The sequence below is a fragment of the Mercurialis annua genome, linkage group LG5 (assembly GCF_937616625.2).
Source record: "Mercurialis annua linkage group LG5, ddMerAnnu1.2, whole genome shotgun sequence".
Lineage (NCBI taxonomy): Eukaryota > Viridiplantae > Streptophyta > Magnoliopsida > Malpighiales > Euphorbiaceae > Mercurialis > Mercurialis annua.
The window spans coordinates 14,070,825-14,095,235 of record NC_065574.1 but is presented as its reverse complement, the minus strand read 5'-3'; the positions used below and the strand labels follow the sequence as shown (position 1 = coordinate 14,095,235).

Sequence of the window (24,411 nt, the reverse complement as noted above, 5' to 3'; positions counted from 1 at the left end):
ATAATATCATACCATCATAACAGTTCAATGCAAAATGTAAACTTAGTAATTTCTGAGCTAATTTGTTTTTAATTGTTCATTACGCTAAAATTGTATGTATTAAAGTACTGGATATTTTGTTTTAAATTGTGTAAGAATAAATATTTATATAATTTTATTAATTAATATATATATTATAAATTGACTTATAAAATCATTTAATTAGAAAAAAATAAATTTTAAAAATACTAATAAATTAAAATTACATTGAAATCATAAAAGGACAAGTAATTAAACACAAATAAATTTGTATGTTTTGCTAAAAAAAATGACATTTAAAAAGGGAATAGATGTTACTATTAGATCAACAAACCACCGATGATCGTTGTTTATCACAGTTGACTGTCGACGGCCAGTCAAAATTCTGACTAAATTCTAGCGATCGACTGTCGACCGATGATGAATCACCATATTTTGCATTTTCATACCACCATTTTTGTGATTTTTAACATATTTATAAATAAAAAAACTGAAAAATTTAAGTGGCAAAATAATTTTTAAAAGTTTCCTGAAATATTATATAATTTGGCATAATGACAATTTATTATAAATTTAATTAGTAAACGACGTGCCCATCTTGGTCCTATATAAAAAGTGAGGTTTCTTTCACAACCACTTTCTCTACTAATAGCAAAACACTAGGAAATGGGCAGCTTAGCAAAATTATTTTTATGCCATTTAATTTGTGCTACTGCAATCTTAGTAGCAGCCGGTGAAGAAGCACGGCGAGAAGCTGACCGAGTGACAAACTTGCCGGGACAACCGCCGGTGAGATTCCGGCACTACGCTGGCTATGTTAAGCTGAGACCTAACGGTCAAAAAGCATTGTTTTACTGGTTTTTTGAAGCCCAACATAATGTCTCTCAAAAACCTCTAGTTCTTTGGCTCAATGGAGGTAATTAATTAGCTCTTAATTTCTAATTCTCTGCTCATTTAGATTTACTATTTTTCAGCTTTAATTAGATAATTCTAGTATGGTGCATTATGTATTTTTAGTTATATGTTTTTCCTAATCAAATCTTATAAATTATTTTTGTTCATTGTTATTACTAAAAGTTCTAAATTATTTTTCTGTTTAGAAATTGGAGATAGGGTTAATTTAAAAAAAAGGATAATTTTTTTAAATGATTAAAGATTCTTCCTTCATGGGTTAATTACTAATAGGATAACGCGGACCGCTTTCATTTTGTTTTTAATCAGTTTATGTTATTTAATGATTTTTTTGTCGAAAATGTTATTTAATGATTAAATTGATACAGATTGTTTTCATAAAAAAAATAAAAGATTTGATACAAATTGTTTTACTTTTTCTTGAATTAATTTTTTTTATTTATATCGAATTTTAGTTATTTTTAATTTATACTAACATCTAGGTATTTTTTTTAAAAGAAAAAAGGGTCATATATGCTCATAAAGTTTACATTCAGGATCAAACAAGCTCTCAACATTCAAAAAGATTCAAATATGTCTCCGGCGTCTTAAAACATGAACAATCAGACCTCTATTTTGACTTATTCATGAGATATTTGGGGCCTAATTGTCGAAATTGGGAGGATTAGTTCATTTTTCAAGATGTTCCGGATATATTTGAACATTTCCGGAGATTGAGGGTTTATTTGATCTTGTAATTAAACCTTAAAAGAATAAATTATCCTTTTTTCTTTTTAAAATATTTGAAAAAAAAGATATTTATAAATATCGAACAAGTTTTAGAATTTTATGAGGAATTGAGAAAAAATATTTATGAAAATACAAAAAAGAACACTTAAAAGACATTGCAATATGTATAAGAAACACTAATACACCTAAAAATTACCAAGAAACAAACATTTAAACACCAAAAATATATTAAAAAAATACTAAATAATTTTTTATATGAATACCAAACAATTACCATTAAAACATTTAAGATACATTCGTATATAAAAAATCAACAGTCCATGGTTAACAGTGCACATAGCACATATTCATCATTTGACCGCACTGTTAAACAATATTTTTATAAATATAATTAAAATAAAGTCAAATATTTAAATGTTTTAAAATGAATGTCATTTTTAAATGAAAAAATATTGTTTTGATTGATTTAATTTAACTAATCAGTTCATTAATTTTTTTGACCTTTAACTGGTTTTGATTTTTGTAACTGGTTTGGATTTAAAAAAGGCATAATAATAAAATGAAGAAGAAGATTATACTATGTTAAAGTAATGAATGTGGTGATGAGGTGATGGTTGTCTGAACTCTGAACGCAGAAGATATATGCCATGTCAGTGCATTTTGTCAAGTAACGGCCACAGTTACTTTAATGATGAAAAACAGAGCATACTCGCCGTCATCTTTAACGGTTTATACTTTCACTGACCAGTCTGACCTTTAACAAAACCAATTGTCAAAGATAGCGTGACATTGGTTTCATAACATCTTCTCTCTCCAAATTCTTTTTACCGTTTTAAAATCCTACAAAATGACAAAATTATTCAACAAAATGCTCACTATATTCAATTTCATAATTATGGTTTTTAATTTGAAATTTAAATTTCTATTATAATAAATAAAATTAAATAATGAAGAGTAAACTTTTTCTTTTTTAGTAGTATATTAAATCTTATGATGTATATTTAGTACAACATTTAAAATCTTAAAACCGATAAGCTATAACTTAAATAATATAAGTGTTGAGTAACAAACTGTGAGATTGTGTGTTTAAATCAGTGTTTTAAAAATCGAACCGGTTCAATGACCGGTTCAACGACCAATCCAATTAGCAAATCAGGTTTCAAATTCTTTCACAAACGTTTCCTTTTCCTTAATTATAAATAAAAACATTCAAATTGTAAATCAAATATGAAATTATGAAAGAATGTTTTAATCAATTATGAAATTATGTTTCTTTTATGCTACAGTAAAAACACATGATTTATCTTTTTTCTGGAAATAAGAAAATAAAGCTTTGAAATATCATGATTACCCTCCCTATGTTATGTTGTGTTTCCACTTGATGCTCTTTTCCAAAATTCCATCCAATTAAGGACAAAAATTGGGTCCATACTGTGGAGCTATGCCTTTTCCTTTTAATCTTATTTGGAAATTAAGATAAGATCAAAACTTTATATAGTAGAAGACACAGGATGTGGTCCATTTTCTCTGGTAATTATGTCTATAATATGACAAAAGGATCGTTTACTAATTATAGTACCTAGATTTGTCCAAATATATACACCCCCATTATTTTAAATTAGATATTTGAGTCCTAAGTTTGCTGATCCTCTACAATTCAGTCTTTACTCGTGAAGTTTTAAGAAAGAATTTTCTAACTGTCCTTAATTAATCCATAAAAGATTACTGTGTACTTTCGTGTTCGTCATAATAAAACTTACTTAGTTTAAATACATCAAGAATATGTTCCATATGTATTATCATTAATCTGTTAAGTATATTCTTTTATTTTAATTTTTTTTATAAATAAATAGAAATTATAATTGATTCTTTATTGTGTAATTATGAATAAAGAGCTGATTTGTTCTTTTACATTCAGAGATTTAATATCTAACTTCATATATATATTAATTTTTAAATAATTTATTAATTAGTTTGAGATATTATTTTAATATCATTAAATGAGAGGTCTTTAAACTAAAAAAGAGAACCAATACAATGTTTAATTATGAGAAAATCAAATAAAGAATTATAAACTAAAAATTCAATTATATTAAAATTAAATTTCTATTTATAATATGAAATGCTTTTTGTTTTACAAAAACTCATTTTATCTTAAAATATATATTATTGGAGATACTATTAAAGACAATATATAGTGAAATAGTAGATCTATGCAAACTTTATTGGAATGTGAATGATTTTCATGTAGCTCGAAATAAAATAAAAATTTCCAATCATATAAGTAGAAATAATTTTATTAATCAATTTAAGTAGTGAATTTATTAGTGTGTTTGTACTTTCTTTTGCATGATTAAAATACCTAAAAATAAATTGTGTCTCAGGACCTGGATGTTCCTCCATAGCATACGGTGCAGCTCAGGAACTTGGTCCATTTCTAGTTCAGAAAAATGGAACTGACCTATTGCTTAACAAATACTCCTGGAATAAAGGTATTATTTCCCAGTGACTTTCTGAATAGATTCTAAATGTTATATAATTTTTGTTGGTAATTCATCATGAGGTACTCAATTTATTGTAATTTTGTATTTTAATGACCAAGTTTTGATTTTTTTAATTATTTATTTGGTTATTAAGTGTTAATTTTCTTTTTCAATTGGGTTACTAAATTTTAATTTTTATTACAACGGAATGTTTTTGATAAAAGAAAAATATATACGTGGCAGTCGATTTTTTTTGGGCTTAAAAGATTTGATATATACATCGCTAATATCAAGATTTTAAAATTTTGTCAATTTGGTCTATGAGTATTTTTTAGATATTTACTTAATTCTTACTCATTTAGAGCTAATTAATGTGACTTAATGTTATGAGTTTGACTCTATGTAAGCTAATATTTTGGGTAGATTAATCCATTTTGCCAAAGAAAAAACAGTAATTTTAACCTAATCTCATTCTCGCAGGTGATTGTAATTATATCTCAAATTATAGTTAATCTCATAACAATAAAAATCATAAAGTGATAGTCAATTAATTTATATTAAATTAATTTAATTATTGTTTTGATTTGTATTGGTGAAATTAGCTGCAAATTTACTGTTTCTGGAAGCACCAGTGGGAGTGGGATTTTCATATACAAATAATTCAAAAGATTTAGGAAAGCTTGGCGATGCAGTTACAGCAGATGATTCTCATGTTTTTCTGATAAATTGGTTCAAAAGGTTCCCAAATTTTAAATCTCATGAATTTTATTTAGCAGGGGAGAGTTATGCTGGTATGTCTCATTTAATTACTTTGTTATATCAACAATATATATTTCATTTCATCATTTCTTATCATATGAACATTTATATTATCCTTGTAATTAGGCCACTATGTCCCCCAGCTAGCTGAGCTCATCTATGAAAGAAACAAAGGAGCCACTAAAGAATCCTACATAAATCTCAAGGGTTTTATGGTAAGCAACTCAAATTTTTGTTTTAAATTTATGAAACATTTGGATACTTCTGAAGAAATATTTTCATTTCACTTCTTAAATTTTCAAGGAGATAACCCACTAGATTATTAAACTTGTATGCTATTTTTTAATTTGGTGCCAAAATATTAATTTGTATCATATTGATATAATAAATTTTAACTTTAGGTCAAAATAAATCTTTTCTTTTGATTAACATGAATGATTGGTAATCAATAGCAACATATTTTAAGAAGGCAAAATAAATTTATCTATCCATAATTATTGCTCGTTTGTCAAATATGCCATGATTTTAAAGTCTTATCAGTTTTGTCCATTCTTTTTACCGTTGCCAAATATATTCACAATTCGTTTAGAGCTGACATGACGCAATATTATACGTCCACATGTACACAATTTATTCTACTTGGCATATATAATATTGTATCAGGTCAACTAAACATTAAGTATAAATATATTTGCCAGTACTTAAATTAAAAAATGATGTACTAAATTGATAAAGTTTCAAAATCATGGTATATTTAACAAACGAATTATAGTCATTAGTAGATAAATACATTTTACCTTTTAAGAATATGGTGCTACATTAGACACCATATCACATGGCGAATGATTCAGCGACCTACATGGTATGTATTTTAAGAATATACTTCATTCGGTCGTTATATTAGATTGAAAAATGACGTAAGAATTAATTTTTTTTGTATAACTTCGATAAAAAAAATTTAAAAATGGAGCAAACCACTCAAATTTTTAATCCAATTGGTCATGGAATTGAAATATATGCATGTTGATAGTTGATACAAATAGATATAGTTGCGATGGTATTTTGAGGCCATGAAAATTGAATTGAAAATGAAAATGTGACAGATAGGAAATGCTGTGATAAATGATGAAACAGACTTATCTGGGATTGTGGATTATGCATGGAGTCATGCAATCATCTCAGACAAGCTCTATCAAAGTGTAAAGGCATGCAATTTGATGAACGCAGCTGCCATTGCAAACAATTGCTCAAACCATTTCAAAGGTTTCATGGAAGCTTATTCTGGCATTGATATTTATAGCATCTATACTCCTGTCTGCCTCCACCAAGCTTCTCCAAAATCTAATAACAACTTCCTTGCTGGCTCGCGTCAACTAACCATGCATGTAAGAAAATCAACTACTCCTTCCGTTTCATTTTATATGGAATTCTAATTTTTCGTTTTGAAATATCATATTTTAAAAAAATTATTTTTATTTTTAAGTGTAATTTTTATATTAATTTTTTTTCTTTACTCTACCTTTTTGGCTTAATTGTAGATCTATCCCAATTCAACCAATTTGTTGAAGATTTGGAGAAATTCTTAGGTAGACTCGGTCTACCACGTCATCCGTAGACCAAACCTATCACATTATGACACATCATTAAAATGATGGCAATCTTGTAATATTACTATTCAAAAGTGTAAATAAGTAAAAAACGAATTTATAAGATTGCCATCATTTTAATAACGTGTCATAATGTGATAGGTTAGTCTACGGATGATGTGGTAGACCGAGTCTACATAAGAATTCTTCGAAAATTTGTTATATTTTTTAAATTAATTTGATTGTACTTATGTGGCAGTTGAATATATAATTTTTTTTTTAAAATAGAAGACGAAAGAAGAGTTGTCAATTTGGAATGTCACGCGATTCGAATAAATGAATTTTAAAAAAATTGAATATATATTCAACGAATTCACCAAATTGGATAAATTTACATCTTTTAAGGAGAACCCTCGTAATAAATTTTAAAAACATTAATCTATAAAAATATTATTATCAATGGTGAGTCACTTTTTGCTGTGTTTCAGGACCTATGGAAGAAGGTGCCATCAGGGTACGACCCATGTACTGAAAATTATGCAGATATATTTTTCAACAGAGAAGATGTTCAGAGGGCTCTGCATGCCAATGTTACCAAACTGCCCTACCCTTATACCCCATGCAGGTAACATTATTTTTTCATTTCTACATCTTTTTTTTTTCATATAATTTCATTTCTACGTCTACTTAATTAGCAAATTAACATTAAATCTAATTCTAACCTTACACTGTTGGTATGAAACATGGCAGCGGTGTGATTGAAAAGTGGAACGAGCAGGCCGAGACAGTGCTGCCAATCCTTCACAAACTCATGAATGCTGGAATGCGTATTTGGGTCTACAGGTACTTACATTCAACTATCTTTCCGAGAGTATATATCGTGCGGTAGAAAATTTCGATCCGAATTAGTTTAATATTATTGTATTGATATCGCAGCGGAGACACGGATGGAAGAGTGCCGGTAACATCAACAAGATACAGCATAAACAAGATGGGACTAAGGGTAAAGGGCGAGTGGAAGGCATGGTTTCACAAGAATCAAGTGGCCGGCTGGGTCGAGACATACGAAGGCGGTCTGGTTTTGGCTACGGTTCGAGGAGCAGGGCATCAAGTCCCTCTCTTTGCACCCCAACAATCTCTCTCTCTTTTCTCTCATTTCCTTTCTTCTAAACCCCTTCCTTCATTCTAGTCATCAATTAATAATACTAATGTTTTAATCTTTTGGTTGTTTATTCTTATTTATCAACAAATTAAAGTATAATTGGATGTTTTAGTTCTTAATATTAGCCAAGTTTAATCTTGATGGAGTAAATTTAGCTGCTTGTCTGCATTGTTAAGGCTGCTTATTCTTATTTATCAACACTAGTACTTCAGTTTGTAACTTATAATAACCTTATCAATCATTTTTGTAAGTCACGGTAGGAATTCCATACTTCTTTAAATCTCATTGTGTCAGTATATATATTGGGCATAAACTGATAGCTTAATGCCTTAAAAAATCCCGACCTTTCATCCCTTTTCAATCATTCTCTGACGTTAAAAAATTGTCAATTTTACCCCAGTTTGCATTTTTTCATTTCAATTTAGAAATTTTTTTACCAAATAAAAAAGGTCAATTTTATACTTTAGGGTATAATTGAAATGAAAAAAATGCAAAATACGGTAAAATTGACAGATTTGCAATTTCAGGGTAGGATTAAAAAGGGGATAAAAGATCAGGGTAGGATTAAAAAGGTGATGAAAGATCAGAGTTTTTTTAAGACATTAAGCCTAAACTGATATATTAACTATACAGGTTTAATGGTGTCTAAAAGTCAATTTTTTTTCGACTTTTTAAAAATATATCCAGAGTTTTCAGAAATTGTAAATCTATCCAAATTTAATAAATTTACTATAAATCTATCCATTTTTTCAAAATTTAATTATGTAGCAATTCATGTGAATTTTTTTTTTAAAATTGAAAATAAAAACAATTGTCAATTGAGATGATACATAGTTCGGATAAACCAATTTTAAAAATATCAAATCGATTTTGAAAAATTGAATAGTTTTTTAAAGAATTAGTCTAATTTTACATCTTTTAAAAAATTTAGATAGCTTTCCAAAAAATCAAGAAAGTTTGTCTTTTTAATACCATTAGACTAACTATACGGATATTAAACTCTGTAGGTCACTAGACTTTCCTCAAATTACAGAATGGTCACTAAAAAGACTTTTGTTACAAAATGATCATTAAACTATATCTTTTATTACAAAGGGGTTTAGCCATATAAAACGTTGCGTTTTATGCAAAAACGCAACAATTTTGCTTACGTGGCAAGCCAAAATTACAAAAAGTAACATAGTTCAGTGATCTTTTTGTAATAAAAGGTATTATCCAATGATTTTTTTGTAATTCACAAAAAGTGTAGTGTTCGTTTTGTAACAACATAAATATTTTTGTAATAAAAGGTATAGTTCAATGACCATTTTATAACAAAAATTTTTTAGTGACCCTTCTGTAATTTAAGGAAAGCCTAATGATCTATAGAGTTTAATATCCCTAACTATACATTTGCCATCAAACTATTTTCCAGCAATTACTTTGGAAAATTTTGTTTTTTATCTTTTATTAAACTATTAACACATGACTTCCATCATCGGTATGAGTATCCAAATGGGTCATATGAAACGATGACACAATTCGCCTAACACGTAAATTTGGCGAATCCGGATTGAGTGTTAGCGGATTCGTGTCGACCCGTTTATGATACGAATATATGGGTCGTGTCACGGGTTGACTCGCCAATTCATCTAATTCGCCTAACTTGTTTACAATTTATATTATTTAAAATAATATAGAAAATAAAATAGCTTTAATTTCATAAAATTAAAAATAAAATTATTAAAGTAATTAAATAATATTATATTAATATATAAATAGAATTAATTTTATTAAAATATTATAATTTGAGTATTAAATGATAAATTTTAGGTTAACATTATATTTATATAGTTTAAATATTTTTAAATGTTAAGTGGGTCATGTTAATCGTATCGTGTTAGTCGGGTAATTGGACAATGTATTAATTATGTCGTGTCACTCGTTTAAAATTCGTGTCCTGTTAGAGTTGAAGATTTTGACATGATTAGTTAAATGTCGTGTTGACCCTAATCATGTCAACAGAGTGGGTTAAAACGACATGTATACGACCCACTAATCTATTTTAACACCCCTAATCATTGATGGCGCCTCTCCACCAACCACCGTCCCTTCCACCACAATCCTACCATGTATTATAGGATGGTAAAGGATTCAACAATACATTTCAATTTAGAATTATATTATACATTTGGGGTTTGATCAAATCAAAACCAACTAAGAATCACATGTTATAGTTCTCAAATTGAATGTAAAAATAGACATGTTCATGGCCGGGTCCGGACCCGACTTGGCGGACTTTACTAACTTTTATGTAAATCTGAGCCCGGTTTGAGTTTCATATTTTCTACCGAACCCGGCCTTTACACTCTATAAATACGGGCTCGGGCCGCGCTTCTTTGAACTTACATAAAAAATTATAAAAAATGAAAGTTCGAGCCCGCCATAAAATAACGGACTTTTTTCAGATTCGGACCTAGTTTAGAACACAAAATTATGTCCCAGCCTGGCCCTAGAAGGACAGAGCTGGGCGGGCGGGCCGAGTACCCAGACCCTTGACCGGGTTTATGCAAAATATAAGATGGAGTTATTGAAATATAACAACTTAATAGCTATGAGGATGGATCTTTAGAGAGATAAGATGATTGTGGGAATTTTAGAGAAATAAGGAAGCACATCCTCATTAGCCATTCACAACTCAAATTAGTAAAGAATATGTCCTTTAATATGTGAGATTGGGTACAAGTCATTCAAGTCAAATGAAAATTTAGTTCCAAATTAAGAAAATTGTGTGCAGAATTTTCAAGAACTAATTATTTTTGAAAGGCTGCCATATCATATATGAAGACTAGAATCTCACAATTTCCACATATTTTCCATTGCCTTTCTTGCATTGTATTTTCAATAGTCTTATTTAAGTAGATTATATAAGACTCTTAAAGCTCACGTTTAATACGCAAGCTTTATACAAATAATTCAATTTCTTTATCCGTTTATATTTTTCATAGTATCAAAGCTTTAGTAAGCATAAAAGCCAACTTCTTAATGTCTTCACTTTCTCTAACTATTGGAAATTCCATTACATTAAAACTTAAATAAGAAAATTACTCTTCATGGCCTGAGCAAGCGTTATCTCTAGTTAAAAGTCAAAAGATGGTTGGACATCTTAAGGTGAAACAAAAATTCCAAACAAACACAAATCAACAAATACTGAAGAAATCACTGAAGAACTCACAATTGAGCACACTAACTAGCGCAAATCAAACCGTCTTCTTCGGGGCTAGATCATCGGAACTCTAACCGAGGAAGCCCTTGGTCTCATAATTAGTTTAGACACATCAAAAGCAGTATGGGATGCATTCAAGGAGGCTTATGCCCAAGATTCTCAATAGCGGAAACTTAAGCTTCCACAACAATTGACATATTTGTGCAAAGAATAAAATACAACAATTAAAGACCATCTACGCAATTTCAAAGAAATATGTACAACCTTGCTGCAATAGAAAATCATGTTCGAGATAAGGTTAAAACTTCCTCCCTGCTCACTAGTCTATGACCTGAGTATGAGTCATTCACCACAGCAAAGCTGAAACTACCATACCCAACATACAAAGAACTAGTATCACTTCTTCAAGGTTATGAACAAAGACAATATTGGTTCAACAATAATACAACAAGTCATTAATTAGCCTTCTACGATTAGGAGCAGCGACCGCAACAGTATTCTTCACCACATAAAGGGTCACAACATTAGCATCCAGATCACCAGCAAACGACCCTAGAACTCCGAATAATACTTTTGAGGCCCTGATTAATCTCTATACACATAAATTATCATTTATGCATTTGTATTCAATTTCGATTCCTTAGTATGCATGATGAGGGTTTTTGTAGTTCATGAGTAATTTGTCATGATTGACAATTATTTCACTTCTAGATCCATATTTAGGGTGTTTTTTTTATTGTTTTCACATGCCATATTAATTAGTTATTGATTCCAAAAGTTTAATTTTATTTTTTTATCATTTGTTTCACGTTTGTTTAGTAAAAATTCGAATCCGTGTGAACCCATAAAGTTATGGCGACAACGCCACTTTGATCTGGCGCCGCCGCCGACTCTCCTATATTTTCGCCTTTGAAAATCGCCCCCCGATTAACTTAGTAGCTATGTAATTAGTTGTAGGTTAATTTATGTACTTTCCCGAACCCTTCCCAATCAGCACGCTGCCGCCGTGTCAGCAATGGCATCGTGGTGCCATGTGATCAATGTCATCATGTGCCATGATGCTAGACCCTCGGCCAATCAACTTCTTTTGATGTTTCGCGCTTCGTTCGGTCTCGGAATTGACCCTTATTTGGACTAGTGGACTCTTGTTGACTAGAGGAACAATTTTTCTATTCTGACCAGATCCTGAATCTGACTATACTGACACACAAATGACATACAACTGCCAGACACTTCACAATGAGGTTTAAAAGTATTTATAACCTGTGTATGTATATCAATTGCCGTGATGAGCATGTTGAAAGTGTTTATTGCTTTGAATGCATGTTCAAATCCAGTATTAACAAGATTAATCAGAATATCATGTTAGTTTAGTTCTAGATTAATCAGACGTAGAAATCCTAGGACTGTAATAAAATTTGTAATTAATGGTTGTATAGACCAGTGTTTTAAAAACCAAATGGGTGACTGAATCGGTGTGGCTACTGGTTTGAGGTTCAACATGCAGTTGAATCGGTTGAGTAAATTATGAAAGAAATATCCCTGTATATATTTGTGAGCTGGAAAAAGTTAATTATATATATCACCATGATATGATACTTTTCACAATCTCAACAAAAAAAGCTGGGGAATTTTTTAAGTCCATTTTTCCAAGCAAATAAAAGGTCATATATAAAAATCAAACCGTAAAAACACTAAGCAAGACTTTGCCACATCAATCATCTCACCATCTTCACCTTCTTTGCCGCACGCAGCCTTATAATTTTTTAATTTTCTTATTTTTTTCCAAACTTTTTATTCTTTTGGTCACTAATAATTATTGATTGATAAAGAAAATTTTAAATTATTTTCTTGTAAAAATAAATTATACTAATTAGAAAGAATGGAAAAAAAGAATATTGCGGTTGTGAACAAGTGAAAGTGTCAAAAGGTTAAGAAAATGCAAATAAAAACCCTAATTCTAGAATATTTATCTAAAAAATGGATGGTTTAAATTTGAACCGGGTGGTTTCTCATGTCTGAACGGTTTGGCGGTTCAAAGCGGTTTTGATGGTTTAATACGGTCCAATCCAGTTGGACCGAATTTCCGGTTCATAGGGGACATTTGGACCACTTAGTCCTCCGGTTCACAGTTTAACTGGTCGGACTGGCCGGTCTATTCCAGTTTTTAAATCATTGGCATAGATTATAAAGATGGTAAATAATAAAATCCATCTCTTTTTTACATCAAGTTTACGCTTTATGCATGTAATTTAAATAAAATCAGCTTTTATCTATTACGTGTTAGGAACCTTTAAGGTTAGATTCTTGTTGAGGAGTATTTGCTTTTTATGCACTATAACAGTGCAGATCGAGTCATATGTTGGTCAAGAATGTAAAGTATGTTTACATCTACTTTATGGATTTATTTTCAGTCATTTACTTTCCAGTATTTATTTATAGACATTCTATTTGATGAGAATGTTGTTGTCTGTATAACATGATTTATTCTACTTGGGATATGCTGCTAAATTGATAAAATTAATAAAGTAAGTACAAAAGTTAATTGTATATAAAATTGAATCTTTTCAGTCTGATGCACGACGTCTTATGCATCCATAAGTGAGTGGGACGTCCAGTCGGTAAAAAATATTTTTCCAATCTAGGTGGCAACTCCATTTTTAAAACCATAAAGGTTTCCACAAGTTTGAGCGAACTGGGGACCAAAAGAATCCATCGCTCCAATTTCATCTTCGCCATGAAAATTGATTTTTGATAAGTAGATCCGTTTTTCAACTTAAAAGCATATATTTATGTTGATTATATCGTTTTAGATATACACAGATCGTTATTTATTAACTTTGATATTTTTATTGCATGATCAAGCGGTGTGAAAAATAGTGGAGTAACTGCCCAGGATGAAATTGCACCATGCCAAACCATCTCGATCTAGAGCCTTTATCCTTGCCCATGCCAAGGGAGATGACACATGTGCCATCTTAACCCAACATCTCCCATAGCGTCTAGTGAGATGGCGTCGCACCATCTCAACTTATAATGTTAAGAATATGATTGTTTTCGACTGATTCAATTATGATTTGAATTCAGATCCGTTCTCTGGTATCAAATTGATCCAAAGTCATTTCTCTAAAAAGTTCAACAGTTGTTTTTATGTATTTTCAGACAGACCAATTTAGAGATTAATAAAAGATTTTAAAGTATTTTTAACTTTGTATTTATAAAATTATTTTTTAAGCATATGCTAGAATTATTTAATTTCTTTTTATGTATGTACAAATCTAAATTTTAACAGGGTACAAATCTGGAATTGCATTGCCAACTAGATAAAAGCTAATCACTTAAATTAATTTCAGAATTAATTAAATACCTAGAAATATTAAGATAGCCATAAAAAATATAATTAGTAGTTGTATAGGTATTTAAAATGGTAAAATAATAACATTAATCTCATCTTTACATCCGATTTAAGGTTTGTGTATGTAATTCGAATAAAATCGATTATTAGGTCGGATTTTCTAAAAATGCCAATATTAGATCTTTGTCTAGGATTACAAGTTCTCCACTTGCTAAAATCATTTAGATTGAGTCATATATCAGTCAATATATTGTAATACATGTTTCTGATATTTCTAGTTGTTTTATCATATTTCAAATTTTTTTCAAGGATTTTTCAGTTTTTATTGATATTTGTGTACGAGGGAAGAACCGTATTTGTTATTTCGTATTATAAATTTATCCGGGTTATACCATTAAACCCGCATTATTCGGTCTGACTCACGACATTTTATGCATCCATAAATGAGTGAGATATTTAGTCGATATAAAATGTATCCCTAGTACGATTAGATGACGACTCATCTTCCGTGTAAACCACAAGTTGCCATATTATTTTAACTTTATTTTACAAATATTTTTGTCATATTTCTTCAAATAAGAAAAACAAAAATAAGTTGATAAATTGGACTTATGAAAGAAAAAACTAAACCAATCCCTACTTTTACAATTACTTTTTTTTAAAACAATCTAATAAATTTGTAAAATTGTGTAGAAGTTAACAGAGGAAATTACACCCTATATCTCATTTTTCCTAAAACTATACATTAGTGACTCAAAAAAAAAATATGTGCAAAAATCTCCCAATTGATTTTCTAACTTTTCACTTATACCTCATTATATTTTTAGTCCCTTTTTACCCCTCTACCCTAAAAGTCAAGCAAAAACCAACATTCAAGCTTTATCACTGTTGCCGCTCACGTCCTCTGCTCCGACAACCTCCCACACCTTCTGTTTATACTCCACCGACCACCGATGAATGTCGAATCCTCAACGTCAACCGACAACCCTCCGTCTAATCTCAATTAGACTTTCTCTTGATTATGCCGACTTGGTCAGATCTATTGCGTTTCTCTTCAATTACAACAGATCTCAACATAGAACAAGAAGTTATAATATTGCGGAGGCAGCGATGTGGCAGAGGCAGAAAGCGAAGCGAAAACCAAATATTTTTTGTTGCGACGGTGAAGAAGAGATTGGGCTTCTCTGCTTTTGAGATAACGAAGACAGTGAGTTGTTAATTTCTCTTTCATTACAATGGAAAAGGCTAGTGAGTTATAGATTTCATGGTTTTGAATACTGTAATTTAAGTTAGAAATTAAAAGTGGTTTGATTTACCATTTTTTTAATTTTATGAGTTGTTAATTGTAAGTTTGAAACTCAAAATGGGTGGAATTAAAATCAAACCGAGGAAACCGCATCTGTTTCAACCTGATAATGTTCAAGGAAGGCTCTATGCAAGTCAGGTAACTCTAGGCCTTGGTTCATCAGCAGAGAGGAGCATACTTCAATGTACTGTTGGACATTAATTTTCTTATGTTCCTTATTACCTGATAGAAATGAACTACTGCTCCTTAAATTTGGAATTTAAAGATGAGTTAGTGGCTTTCTCCATAATTGTCCCAAGAAGCATCCATTTATCTAGTTACTTTGTGTCTTATGAAGGTGATCATCTCCATGATGAATACAAATCTGATCCCGGAGATGACATTGTTGAGACAGAATGAGGAGATTCTAGTGAAAATGGTTACGATGAATTGGCTAATGTTTGGTGATCCTCAATCTTTCTTTTTTGTTCCCCTCTTCTCTAGAAGGCAGTTCAATTGCATGGATGCTCAAATTTTTGCATCTAAGGACAAACTTGTATGCGTGGTACACCTCATTATGTGTATGGAAGGATGTGAGCAACTTTTTTTGGCAAAAATACCTGTTGAACTGATGTAATTTTCTTACATAAAACCAATGAAATTTTGAAGTTGTGTTTGCTTCATGCCTTGAGTTTGAGATAGGCACTTTATCCTTATATTATATGTATGTGATTGGTATTTTTTACATATAATTATGTAAACTATACTCAACGTAAATTAAATATTTTAGATGTCAACTTAATATAAACTATATATCAACTTAATGTAAACTAAATTTGCATTTTATTTTTTATTTTTTTTTGTGAATTTTGCTCATTAAGATTTAGAGTTTTGATCATGTTTTTATACATGGTCGATAAGTGCCAATTTTGATTTTTTTCATGAGTTCTCTATAATTTGTTGAAACTTTTGTTTTATAATTTCGCTAAATTTTGAAATGTCAACCATAAACCAACTAAAAATCAACTGAAAATCAACTAAATATCAACCAAATGTCAATCAAATATTAAAAGATTGACTTTTTATTTGTTTTTCGTAAAACCATTACCATTTTTGTCCTCCTTAATGTTGACAAGCGTCGATTTCGACTGTTTTAAAAGTTCGCTTTATGTTGAAACTTTTATTTTATAATTTTATCAAATTTTGAAGATCAACCAAATGTCAATAGAAGATCAATTAAATGTAAACTAAAAATCAACTGAAAGTCAATCAAAAATCAACTGAATATCTATAGTATAATTTAATCAAGTATTTTTTTATTTTTGTATGAATTTATATTTTTTTATCTAGTTTCAGTTACTTGTATCAACCTATAATCAACTTTAAATCAACATATGATGTAAACTATTTCACAAATAAAATAATATTATATTTATATTTTGTTTTTTGCTTTTTTATATTTGACTATACATTTGACATATTATGATTAGATTGTTTATGTGATAAGTTAAACCAAAAAAAAAAATCAAAGTATGGTTTAAGTAAACTTGAAATCAACTTGAAGTAAACTCGAAAAATATTATTTTTATATTTATATTTTATTTTTTATTTTTTTATATTTGACTATTTGACATATTATGGTTAGATTGTTTATATAATATGTTAAAACCCCTAAAAAAATTGAAGTATGGTTTATGTAAACCCGAAATCAACTTGAAGTAAACTTCGAAAGAAAGTTCAAGTATTTTAATATAAAAGGAATTGATTTTATTTTATATTTATTTTTGTATAAAAAACGGGGAAAAACTTCCAAATGCTATTTGATACACATTATAGGGAATGAATTCCCATAATATCATGAATTACAATCTCATTAACACTACTAATGGGAGTATTAAACTCAATGATAACCTGGTGATAAACTTTTTACAAAATTAGCCATAACATCTGCACTTTTGTTGTTCTCTTTAAAAATATGAATAACTTCATGTACCAAGGTTTATCAAGCATCATCCTGCAACTATTAATCAGAGTGCAATTCTCTACTTGAGTTCTTCTTTAAAGAAGTTTCACAACTATTTCATTGTCCATCTTCAAAACAATAACTCTAATTCCTGTTTCCCAAGGCAAATTCAAGATGTACCAAGCTCCCCAAATTTCAGCAAGTAGCCACAAGAAAATATGGATACGCTATGGACCTTGCGATTTCCAAACTAGAGAGCAATTATTGGTAGTCACAGTGTCTTCTCCAGCTGCAACATGATAAGCTGAGTTAACTGAACTTCCCATTCTTAGATTTGCCCCACCTCATTCTATCAATCCCATCGACATACTATGAGGGTTTAATTGCAGCAATACGTGCTAACATCTCATTTGGAATCCAATTCTGCAACATGACCCAATTCCAACCTGCATTTAAATCTTTAAACCTCAAATAAAACTGAAATGAAGATCAAATAAACTCTATGTCAACCAGCAGTCAACTTAAGAAAATTATTAAGTTCTTCCATGAGGTGTTTTACAGTCATCTCTGTCATTTATAGTAGTGTATCTACTAATTAACCATACATAAATTCAATATTTTAAAACTATCAATTTTTTAACCTCTAAACCAACTCAATTTGCAGATTTGAAAATTAAATTTCTAGAATGTTAACCTCAAATCGACTCAATTTGCAGATTTTAAAATTAAATTTCTAGAATGTTAACCCAAATAAACTCATTTTACAGATTTCAAAATTCTAAAAAAAATAATTTTGAAAATGTAATGAATGTATATATCTAGTATATAAACTGAAATTGACGCAAAATTGAGCAATATTTATATCAACCATGGAGTTTATAATTTTAGGTTTACCTTTTCAATTCTGATTTGATAAAATTGTTATTTTTTGTTATTTTTGCACTTAAATCTGTTAATCTGAAGGATTCGCGATCTACAGAAAGCTAGCTATTGAATAATTTCATGAATCTCTATGAATTCTAAACTATAAAAACTTAAATTTTCAGTTTTTTGTTTACCTTATTGTTCTTGATGATCTGTTGCTCGAATTTTCTTAATATTGATGGTTATTGCAATCGTCTGATTATTAATTGCTGCTGCGTTGATTGTAAAAGAATCTCGTGCTCTTGGGTACTGCAATGGCGAGATTTTGATTTGAGATTGAGGTTGAAGATGAGTTTTGGAAGATTAGAAGAAAAAAAATTCTCACTTGTGCGTTATTTCATTAAGGAAGGGCAAAGCTGTCCTATTAAAATTTTAAATTAGCTTGTTTTGGTATTTGAGGGATTTTTGTAAACCTCTTTTTTTATTTGAGAGATTTTTGCATATTTTTAAGGGAAGTTTAGGTATTTACTCCAAAAATAAAAATATTTACATTTTATACCTCAACACGGAAAAGTTATAAGAAAATACCTCATGTTTTTTCCAGATTTATGTTTTTACTCTCGGTATTAAAATATTTATGATTTTACTCCGTTATCATCTGGTTATCATAAACACTTATGTAGTTTATTTTTTTCGTAGGTTATCATACAATTATCATAACCTTATCATACTTCATTATCATCTAATTATCATACTGCAGTGTTATGATAACGACATGATAATGTAGTGATACTGACATGATAATCAGACATTGTTTTATATAACATAATCATAAATATTATCATAACATTATCATCTAGTTACCATAAATATTATCATCTCGGTATCATATGATAATATTATGATAACGACATGATAATATTATGATAACGATATGATAATCAAATATTATTTTCTCCAGAAAATCATTTTTTTCTTGCAGTGTTATGATAACAACATGATAATGTAGTGATACTCATATGATAATCAGACGTTATCTTTTAAAAAAAATCATTTTTTCTGCAGTGTTATGATAATATTATGATAATGCAGTGATACTCATATGATAATCAGATGCTATTTTTTGTGCAGAAAATCGTTTTTTCAATCATAAAATCGTTTTCATGCAGATTTTTGGATCTAAAATTGAGAAAATCAAAGAATAATTTATTTAGATATAAAAGTTAATATAAATTATAATAATCACCACGAATTTAAGAAAAACTAAAATCAAATATGAAAAGAACGGCGGAGCGACGGTTGAGTGATGGCGGAGCGACGACGACCGATGAAGGAACGACGAAGAAGAAGAGAAGAAATAAAGAAGAAGAAAAAAGAAGAAGAAGAAGAAAAATGGCGAAGAAAAGCCAAACAGAGAAGAAAAGAAGAAGAAGAAAAAGAAGAAAGAGAAGAGAGGAGAGAGGAGAGAAAAAAGAAAGAGAGAAAAAACAAAATAATTACAGTTGTCATTTGAGAGTAAAAAAATTATGACTAGAGTAAAATAATAATTAAGTTAGGTATAATTATAATATAAACATCTATTAGAGTAAAAAAAATAAAAACAATAAAAGGGTGAGATATTTTCTTTATCTTTTTTTTTATTGAGGTAGAAAATCTAATTATTTTTAGAAATGGAGTATTTATCCTAATTTACCCTATTTTTAATCCATGAGGCATAAATGAGAATCATTTGTCCTTTTGAGATATCCGTGAACTTAGCCCAAGTTAACAAACAATTAGGCCTTATCAACCAAGGCCCACTTTCATTTAGAGCAGTGCACTACGACACTGGTGAGTTCATTTTGGTGTTGAGAAGCCAAGTTTTGTCTGAAATTGTGCAATGGCTTTCCTGTTCAGCAAATTTCTAGAGGTACATACTTTTTTTTTGTCTACTTACTTTGTTGGCTTCAATTTGTTTTACTTGTCATTTTTGACAAACAAACAAAATTTCAGGCTGCTAAAACTCTTGCGAGCAGCCGTACATTTGCAAGAGATCCCAGACAGTTCCAATTCGAAGCTGACATTAATCGGCTGTTCCTCTATACCAGGTCCCCACTCTCTCCTTCTTTGATCATTTTCATTGCAATTGAGTTAAATTCTTTAGTTCCTAACTGTTTGATGATTCCAAGAATGTTTAGTTGTGTATCACTTCAAACTCAGTTACCATGTGAAGTATTACTGACTCAGTTTAAAGAACCCACCATAGACTATTGCTAAACAATATGGTTTTTGGGTTCTGGGTATCTTACTTGCTAATGCTGGCATTAATTAGGGTGATTAGGGAGGTTAAATCCTTGTGCCTAGAGCTAGGTGTCACGGACACCGCAAAACGGTGTTATTTTAGGGTTTTTTATGTTAATAATGAAGTTTCGTGTCCGGCACGTTTCCGAAACGGGGAACGTTGATCGAATGAAGTGGTCGTGCTACCTATAGAGCAATGAAAAAAAACTTTTAGTTATGTATCTTCTTGTTTTTATGAATTTTGAGAAAACAAAATGCACATCTGTTGGTTCCATGTATATGAATTTCAGAAAGATTGTTTAGTGTTTTAGTGTTTCATGTGCCCCGAGAGTTCTGATCGTGGTAAATAGTGCAGTTTTGGAATCTCTCTTGAAATAAGTTGTGTGTTATGTTGTATCCGTTATGTGTTAATTTCTCCATAGGTATCATGTTATCCATGTGACTAAGTTCTTTAGTGTCCATGAAACTAAGTCCTTTAGTGTCCGCTTCTTCTGAACCTTATCTTTCTCGGAAATAATTACAAGCATAACTCAACCTAATAGGTTTGCATTTGGGTCAAATGCACACAATAAGCTGATGATGCTATTCAAGTTAATTTTTTCGGGGAGGAATAGAAGTTGCGGTGCGATAACCTGGGGAATATGATTATCGCAGTGAGATTTGACTATGACAACAAATAAACCCTAAGAATTTGATGTTGAAATGTAGAATTTGTTTCTTTTATGTAGACTTGCATTATTGCATGTACTGAAAATGGCCATTAAAAAGCACAATCAAAGAATTGATTATGAATTTGTATGCTGTTGTTTTTTCTATTAAACTCAAATTTCATGTATGTGGCTTGGAGAAAAAAAATTTAGGTAATATTTTGAGATTGTGTGAGCATTTTCATTGTATAGATTCTCTCTATTCCTTCTCCCGTTTCATGCAACTGAATGCTGACTGTCACCTACTATGTCTTTGAGTACCTCGAAGCTGTTCATGAAATCTTTTCTCTTCAGCTACAATCGTTTAGGAAGGGATGTTCAAGAGGCAGATGCAGAAGAGATCATTGAGATGGCTAATAAAGCTCATGTTGTTGATCAGCAGAAGCAAGTCCAAGAAAACATCCACTCTCAAATTGAAAAGTTCTGCTCTTCTATGAATAAAATTCTTCTTCCTGATGTGAAAAGTATTGAGCAGGGTGAAGCACTAGTACAACCAGATCCCGCACCTCGCCGAAGTGGCCTTAGTTTTGCTGTTGGAAATACCAGTCCATCAACTGACTGTCCTGGTGAGTTTATATTCCAAATTATCCTTGTGTAATTTCAAGAATCCTTTTCTCAAAAGTTCTCTTAGCCATTATCATTAACTTTGACAAATATGACTTGCAGATTAGCAGAAACTTTATCTGCCTCATTTATATTTCAATAAATTTATTTAATGTGCTTTTGTTGTAATTGACATACATGATTGCTGACATTTTGACAAAAGGCGAATGTTGTGAATTTGAGAGTCAACGTATACTATTATTATTGTTGGTATTCTTCATCCTAGTTTGCAGGACTTGCATTCTTAGAAAATAGACTGGTTAAATAGAGGGTTTGGAACCAAAATGATGCCATTTAAGTTTGAACATCATTTTGAGATTTGACCAACTATTCGTAAGGTAATCCTTTCAGAATCAATAATATTTCGCTATGTTGGTAGGAAAATCTAGTTATTTGCACCAAAGCTAGACATAAAACATATTCACCATCATTCCATGATTTGATTGCACATTTGGTTTGTGGTACCATTGATTCACATCAATGAACTTTTATGTGGATATCAGGCATTTAAATACAGAGGTTGTGCTCTGTTATGAATGCAACTACAACTGTGATTATCGTATAGATCTCTACTTGACACTTTTGAGTTAATTTATTTATTTTTAGAAATTAATCTATAACAAGCATGGGATGCTCTGAACATGAGAATAGTTTTCTGTTACTTAAGTATTTTGAGATATGTTGGTAGGAAAATGAGAATGGTCACAGTATTTTGAGTTTTGACAGTTTTGTTCAGTCTTTTCAATTTTAGCAGTTTTAACCAATTTTGGCAAAATGCGTGCAATACAACCAAGAGGACAGAAGTAAAAGATTGACATTGTGTTTCATGTTAAAAATTTGAAATTAGGGAAAAAAAGTTTAATCACACATTCTAAGAAAAGTAATGAAACCTTATATCTTCATTCATATTTTTATTTTTGGTTTTTATTGCTAATGATTTGACAAGATGGATAAAATTGTCAAAATTTGTAAGTTTTCGCCCCCATTTTTTTACAAAAAGGTCTTGAGACGATAGTAACACACCTTTCACATTGGCGATTTTTTCTGACAAAGTTCCATATTTTGCTTGCTGAGTTGAGGGTTGTTAACAACACTTTGCTTTGTTTTCTTGCTGTTTCTCCGTCGTAAATTTTTATGATGTCATTGTGGGATGATTTGGATTAGTGATCGCAAATTCTTTTTCAAAATAAATTTATCTCCAAATAATATGTTGCTTGGTAGAAGTATTAGAAATGTTATAGATGTAAGGCCTGTATTTAATACTTCTTACAGATAGTTGAATACGACTGATTTTATATCTAACAATTGGTGGTTTCCAGCACAGCTATACCTGAGACGAAGCCATTGAAGGGTGCAGAAGTCTCGTCGAGATTGAAGGATCTCATTGGATACACCCTTACTGTAAAGCCATCTCAGATACCCCACAAGGATGCCGGACAAGGCTTATTTTTAGACGGTGAAGCTGATGTTGGCACTGTTATTGCTTTGTACCCTGGTGTAATATACACGCCAGCTTGTTATCGCTATATCCCCGGGTACCCTAAAGTCAATGCTCATAACTCATATTTAATCACACGGTATGATGGTACGGTGATCAACGCTCAGCCTTGGGGTTCTGGTGGTGAAACTCGTGAAGCATGGAATGGGCTAGTTGCACCAGAAATTCGGCCTCCTGTCGAAAATAATGAGAAAGGCTCGGACCGACTGTGGAAAATGCTCAGCACACCTTTAAAAGGGACTCGAGTTGGTTCTACTTCTGAGGTTCTTGAGCGTAGAAACCCTTTAGCTGCGGCTCATTTTGCGAATCACCCAGCAAAGGGTATGGCTCCAAATGTCATGGTTTGCCCTTATGACTTTCCATTGACTGATAAGGATATGAGAACGTATATTCCGAATATAGCATTTGGCGAACCGGAAGAAGTGAAGATGAGAAGATTTGGCAGCTTTTGGTTCAAATCAAGGGCAAAAGAAGGTGGCTCTGCTGTACCTCTTTTAAAAACGCTTGTGCTGGTAGCAACCAGGGCACTAAGTGATGAAGAAGTGCTATTGAATTACAGGTTGAGCAATTCGAAGCGACGACCGGAGTGGTATACTCCGGTGGATGAAGAGGAAGATCAAAGGAGATGGAGCTAACCTGCTCTCATCCTTACGCTATTCCTCAAGGCAGACGACTGTACTCCACATTCTCTCTTTTAAAAAAAAATTAAGTATTCACTCTTCATAAGTTAATAATGTTTAGATTGGAAGCATGGGGCTGAGTTATACTAATGAACTAGTCAAATTTTGGCGGGTAATGATTATTCTTGGTTACGTAACTGTTAATGATTTTCAGGTCATTATGGGTTTATCATTTTTATCATTTTTATGGAATACTGTCTTCTTCAAAGATGGGGTTTTTGCAAAAAATCGTCTACTTGGAAGGTTAACTTATAAATTTAGATTTTTTTTCTAACTTGATTATTATTGTTCCTTAATGGCTGTATCATAAATATGCAAATGG

General features: G+C 30.7%; 3 protein-coding genes across 3 annotated transcripts; all 3 read left to right on the top strand.

Moving 5' to 3' along the window:
* Nucleotides 1–640: 640 nt before the first annotated feature.
* On the top strand, nt 641–7,799 carry LOC126683412 (serine carboxypeptidase-like 35). The gene is made up of 8 exons (XM_050379291.2): nt 641–934; nt 4,044–4,151; nt 4,745–4,933; nt 5,028–5,116; nt 6,005–6,286; nt 6,976–7,112; nt 7,238–7,330; nt 7,424–7,799. Exons 1-8 carry the CDS (start codon nt 685–687, stop codon nt 7,674–7,676), a joined length of 1,401 nt encoding a protein of 466 aa, XP_050235248.1. The 5' UTR covers nt 641–684; the 3' UTR covers nt 7,677–7,799.
* A 7,209-nt stretch (nt 7,800–15,008) lies between these two features.
* Nucleotides 15,009–16,252, top strand: LOC126683245 (uncharacterized). Its single transcript, XM_050379094.2, has 2 exons — nt 15,009–15,416; nt 15,853–16,252. The coding sequence occupies exons 1-2, from the start codon at nt 15,231–15,233 to the stop codon at nt 16,129–16,131; spliced, it is 465 nt and encodes a 154-aa protein (XP_050235051.1). The 5' UTR covers nt 15,009–15,230; the 3' UTR covers nt 16,132–16,252.
* A 3,868-nt stretch (nt 16,253–20,120) lies between these two features.
* LOC126681080 (uncharacterized) lies at nt 20,121–24,226 on the top strand. Its single transcript, XM_050376460.2, has 4 exons — nt 20,121–20,230; nt 20,314–20,408; nt 21,603–21,874; nt 23,236–24,226. The coding sequence occupies exons 1-4, from the start codon at nt 20,201–20,203 to the stop codon at nt 24,042–24,044; spliced, it is 1,206 nt and encodes a 401-aa protein (XP_050232417.1). The 5' UTR covers nt 20,121–20,200; the 3' UTR covers nt 24,045–24,226.
* Nucleotides 24,227–24,411: the final 185 nt, after the last annotated feature.

What these genes read in the sequence shown, in the direction of transcription:
- LOC126683412 (XM_050379291.2), top strand. Translation starts at nt 685, where the DNA reads ATGGGCAGCTTAGCAAAATTATTTTTATGCCATTTAATTTGTGCTACT. An exon ending in TACCCTTATACCCCATGCAG is followed by an intron (nt 7,113 to 7,237) that starts GTAACATTATTT and finishes GAAACATGGCAG; the next exon opens with CGGTGTGATTGAAAAGTGGA. An exon ending in ATGCGTATTTGGGTCTACAG is followed by an intron (nt 7,331 to 7,423) that starts GTACTTACATTC and finishes TTGATATCGCAG; the next exon opens with CGGAGACACGGATGGAAGAG.
- LOC126683245 (XM_050379094.2), top strand. Translation starts at nt 15,231, where the DNA reads ATGCCGACTTGGTCAGATCTATTGCGTTTCTCTTCAATTACAACAGAT. An exon ending in CTTTTGAGATAACGAAGACA is followed by an intron (nt 15,417 to 15,852) that starts GTGAGTTGTTAA and finishes TGTCTTATGAAG; the next exon opens with GTGATCATCTCCATGATGAA.
- LOC126681080 (XM_050376460.2), top strand. Translation starts at nt 20,201, where the DNA reads ATGGCTTTCCTGTTCAGCAAATTTCTAGAG. An exon ending in TGTTCAGCAAATTTCTAGAG is followed by an intron (nt 20,231 to 20,313) that starts GTACATACTTTT and finishes ACAAAATTTCAG; the next exon opens with GCTGCTAAAACTCTTGCGAG. An exon ending in TCCATCAACTGACTGTCCTG is followed by an intron (nt 21,875 to 23,235) that starts GTGAGTTTATAT and finishes TTTCCAGCACAG; the next exon opens with CTATACCTGAGACGAAGCCA.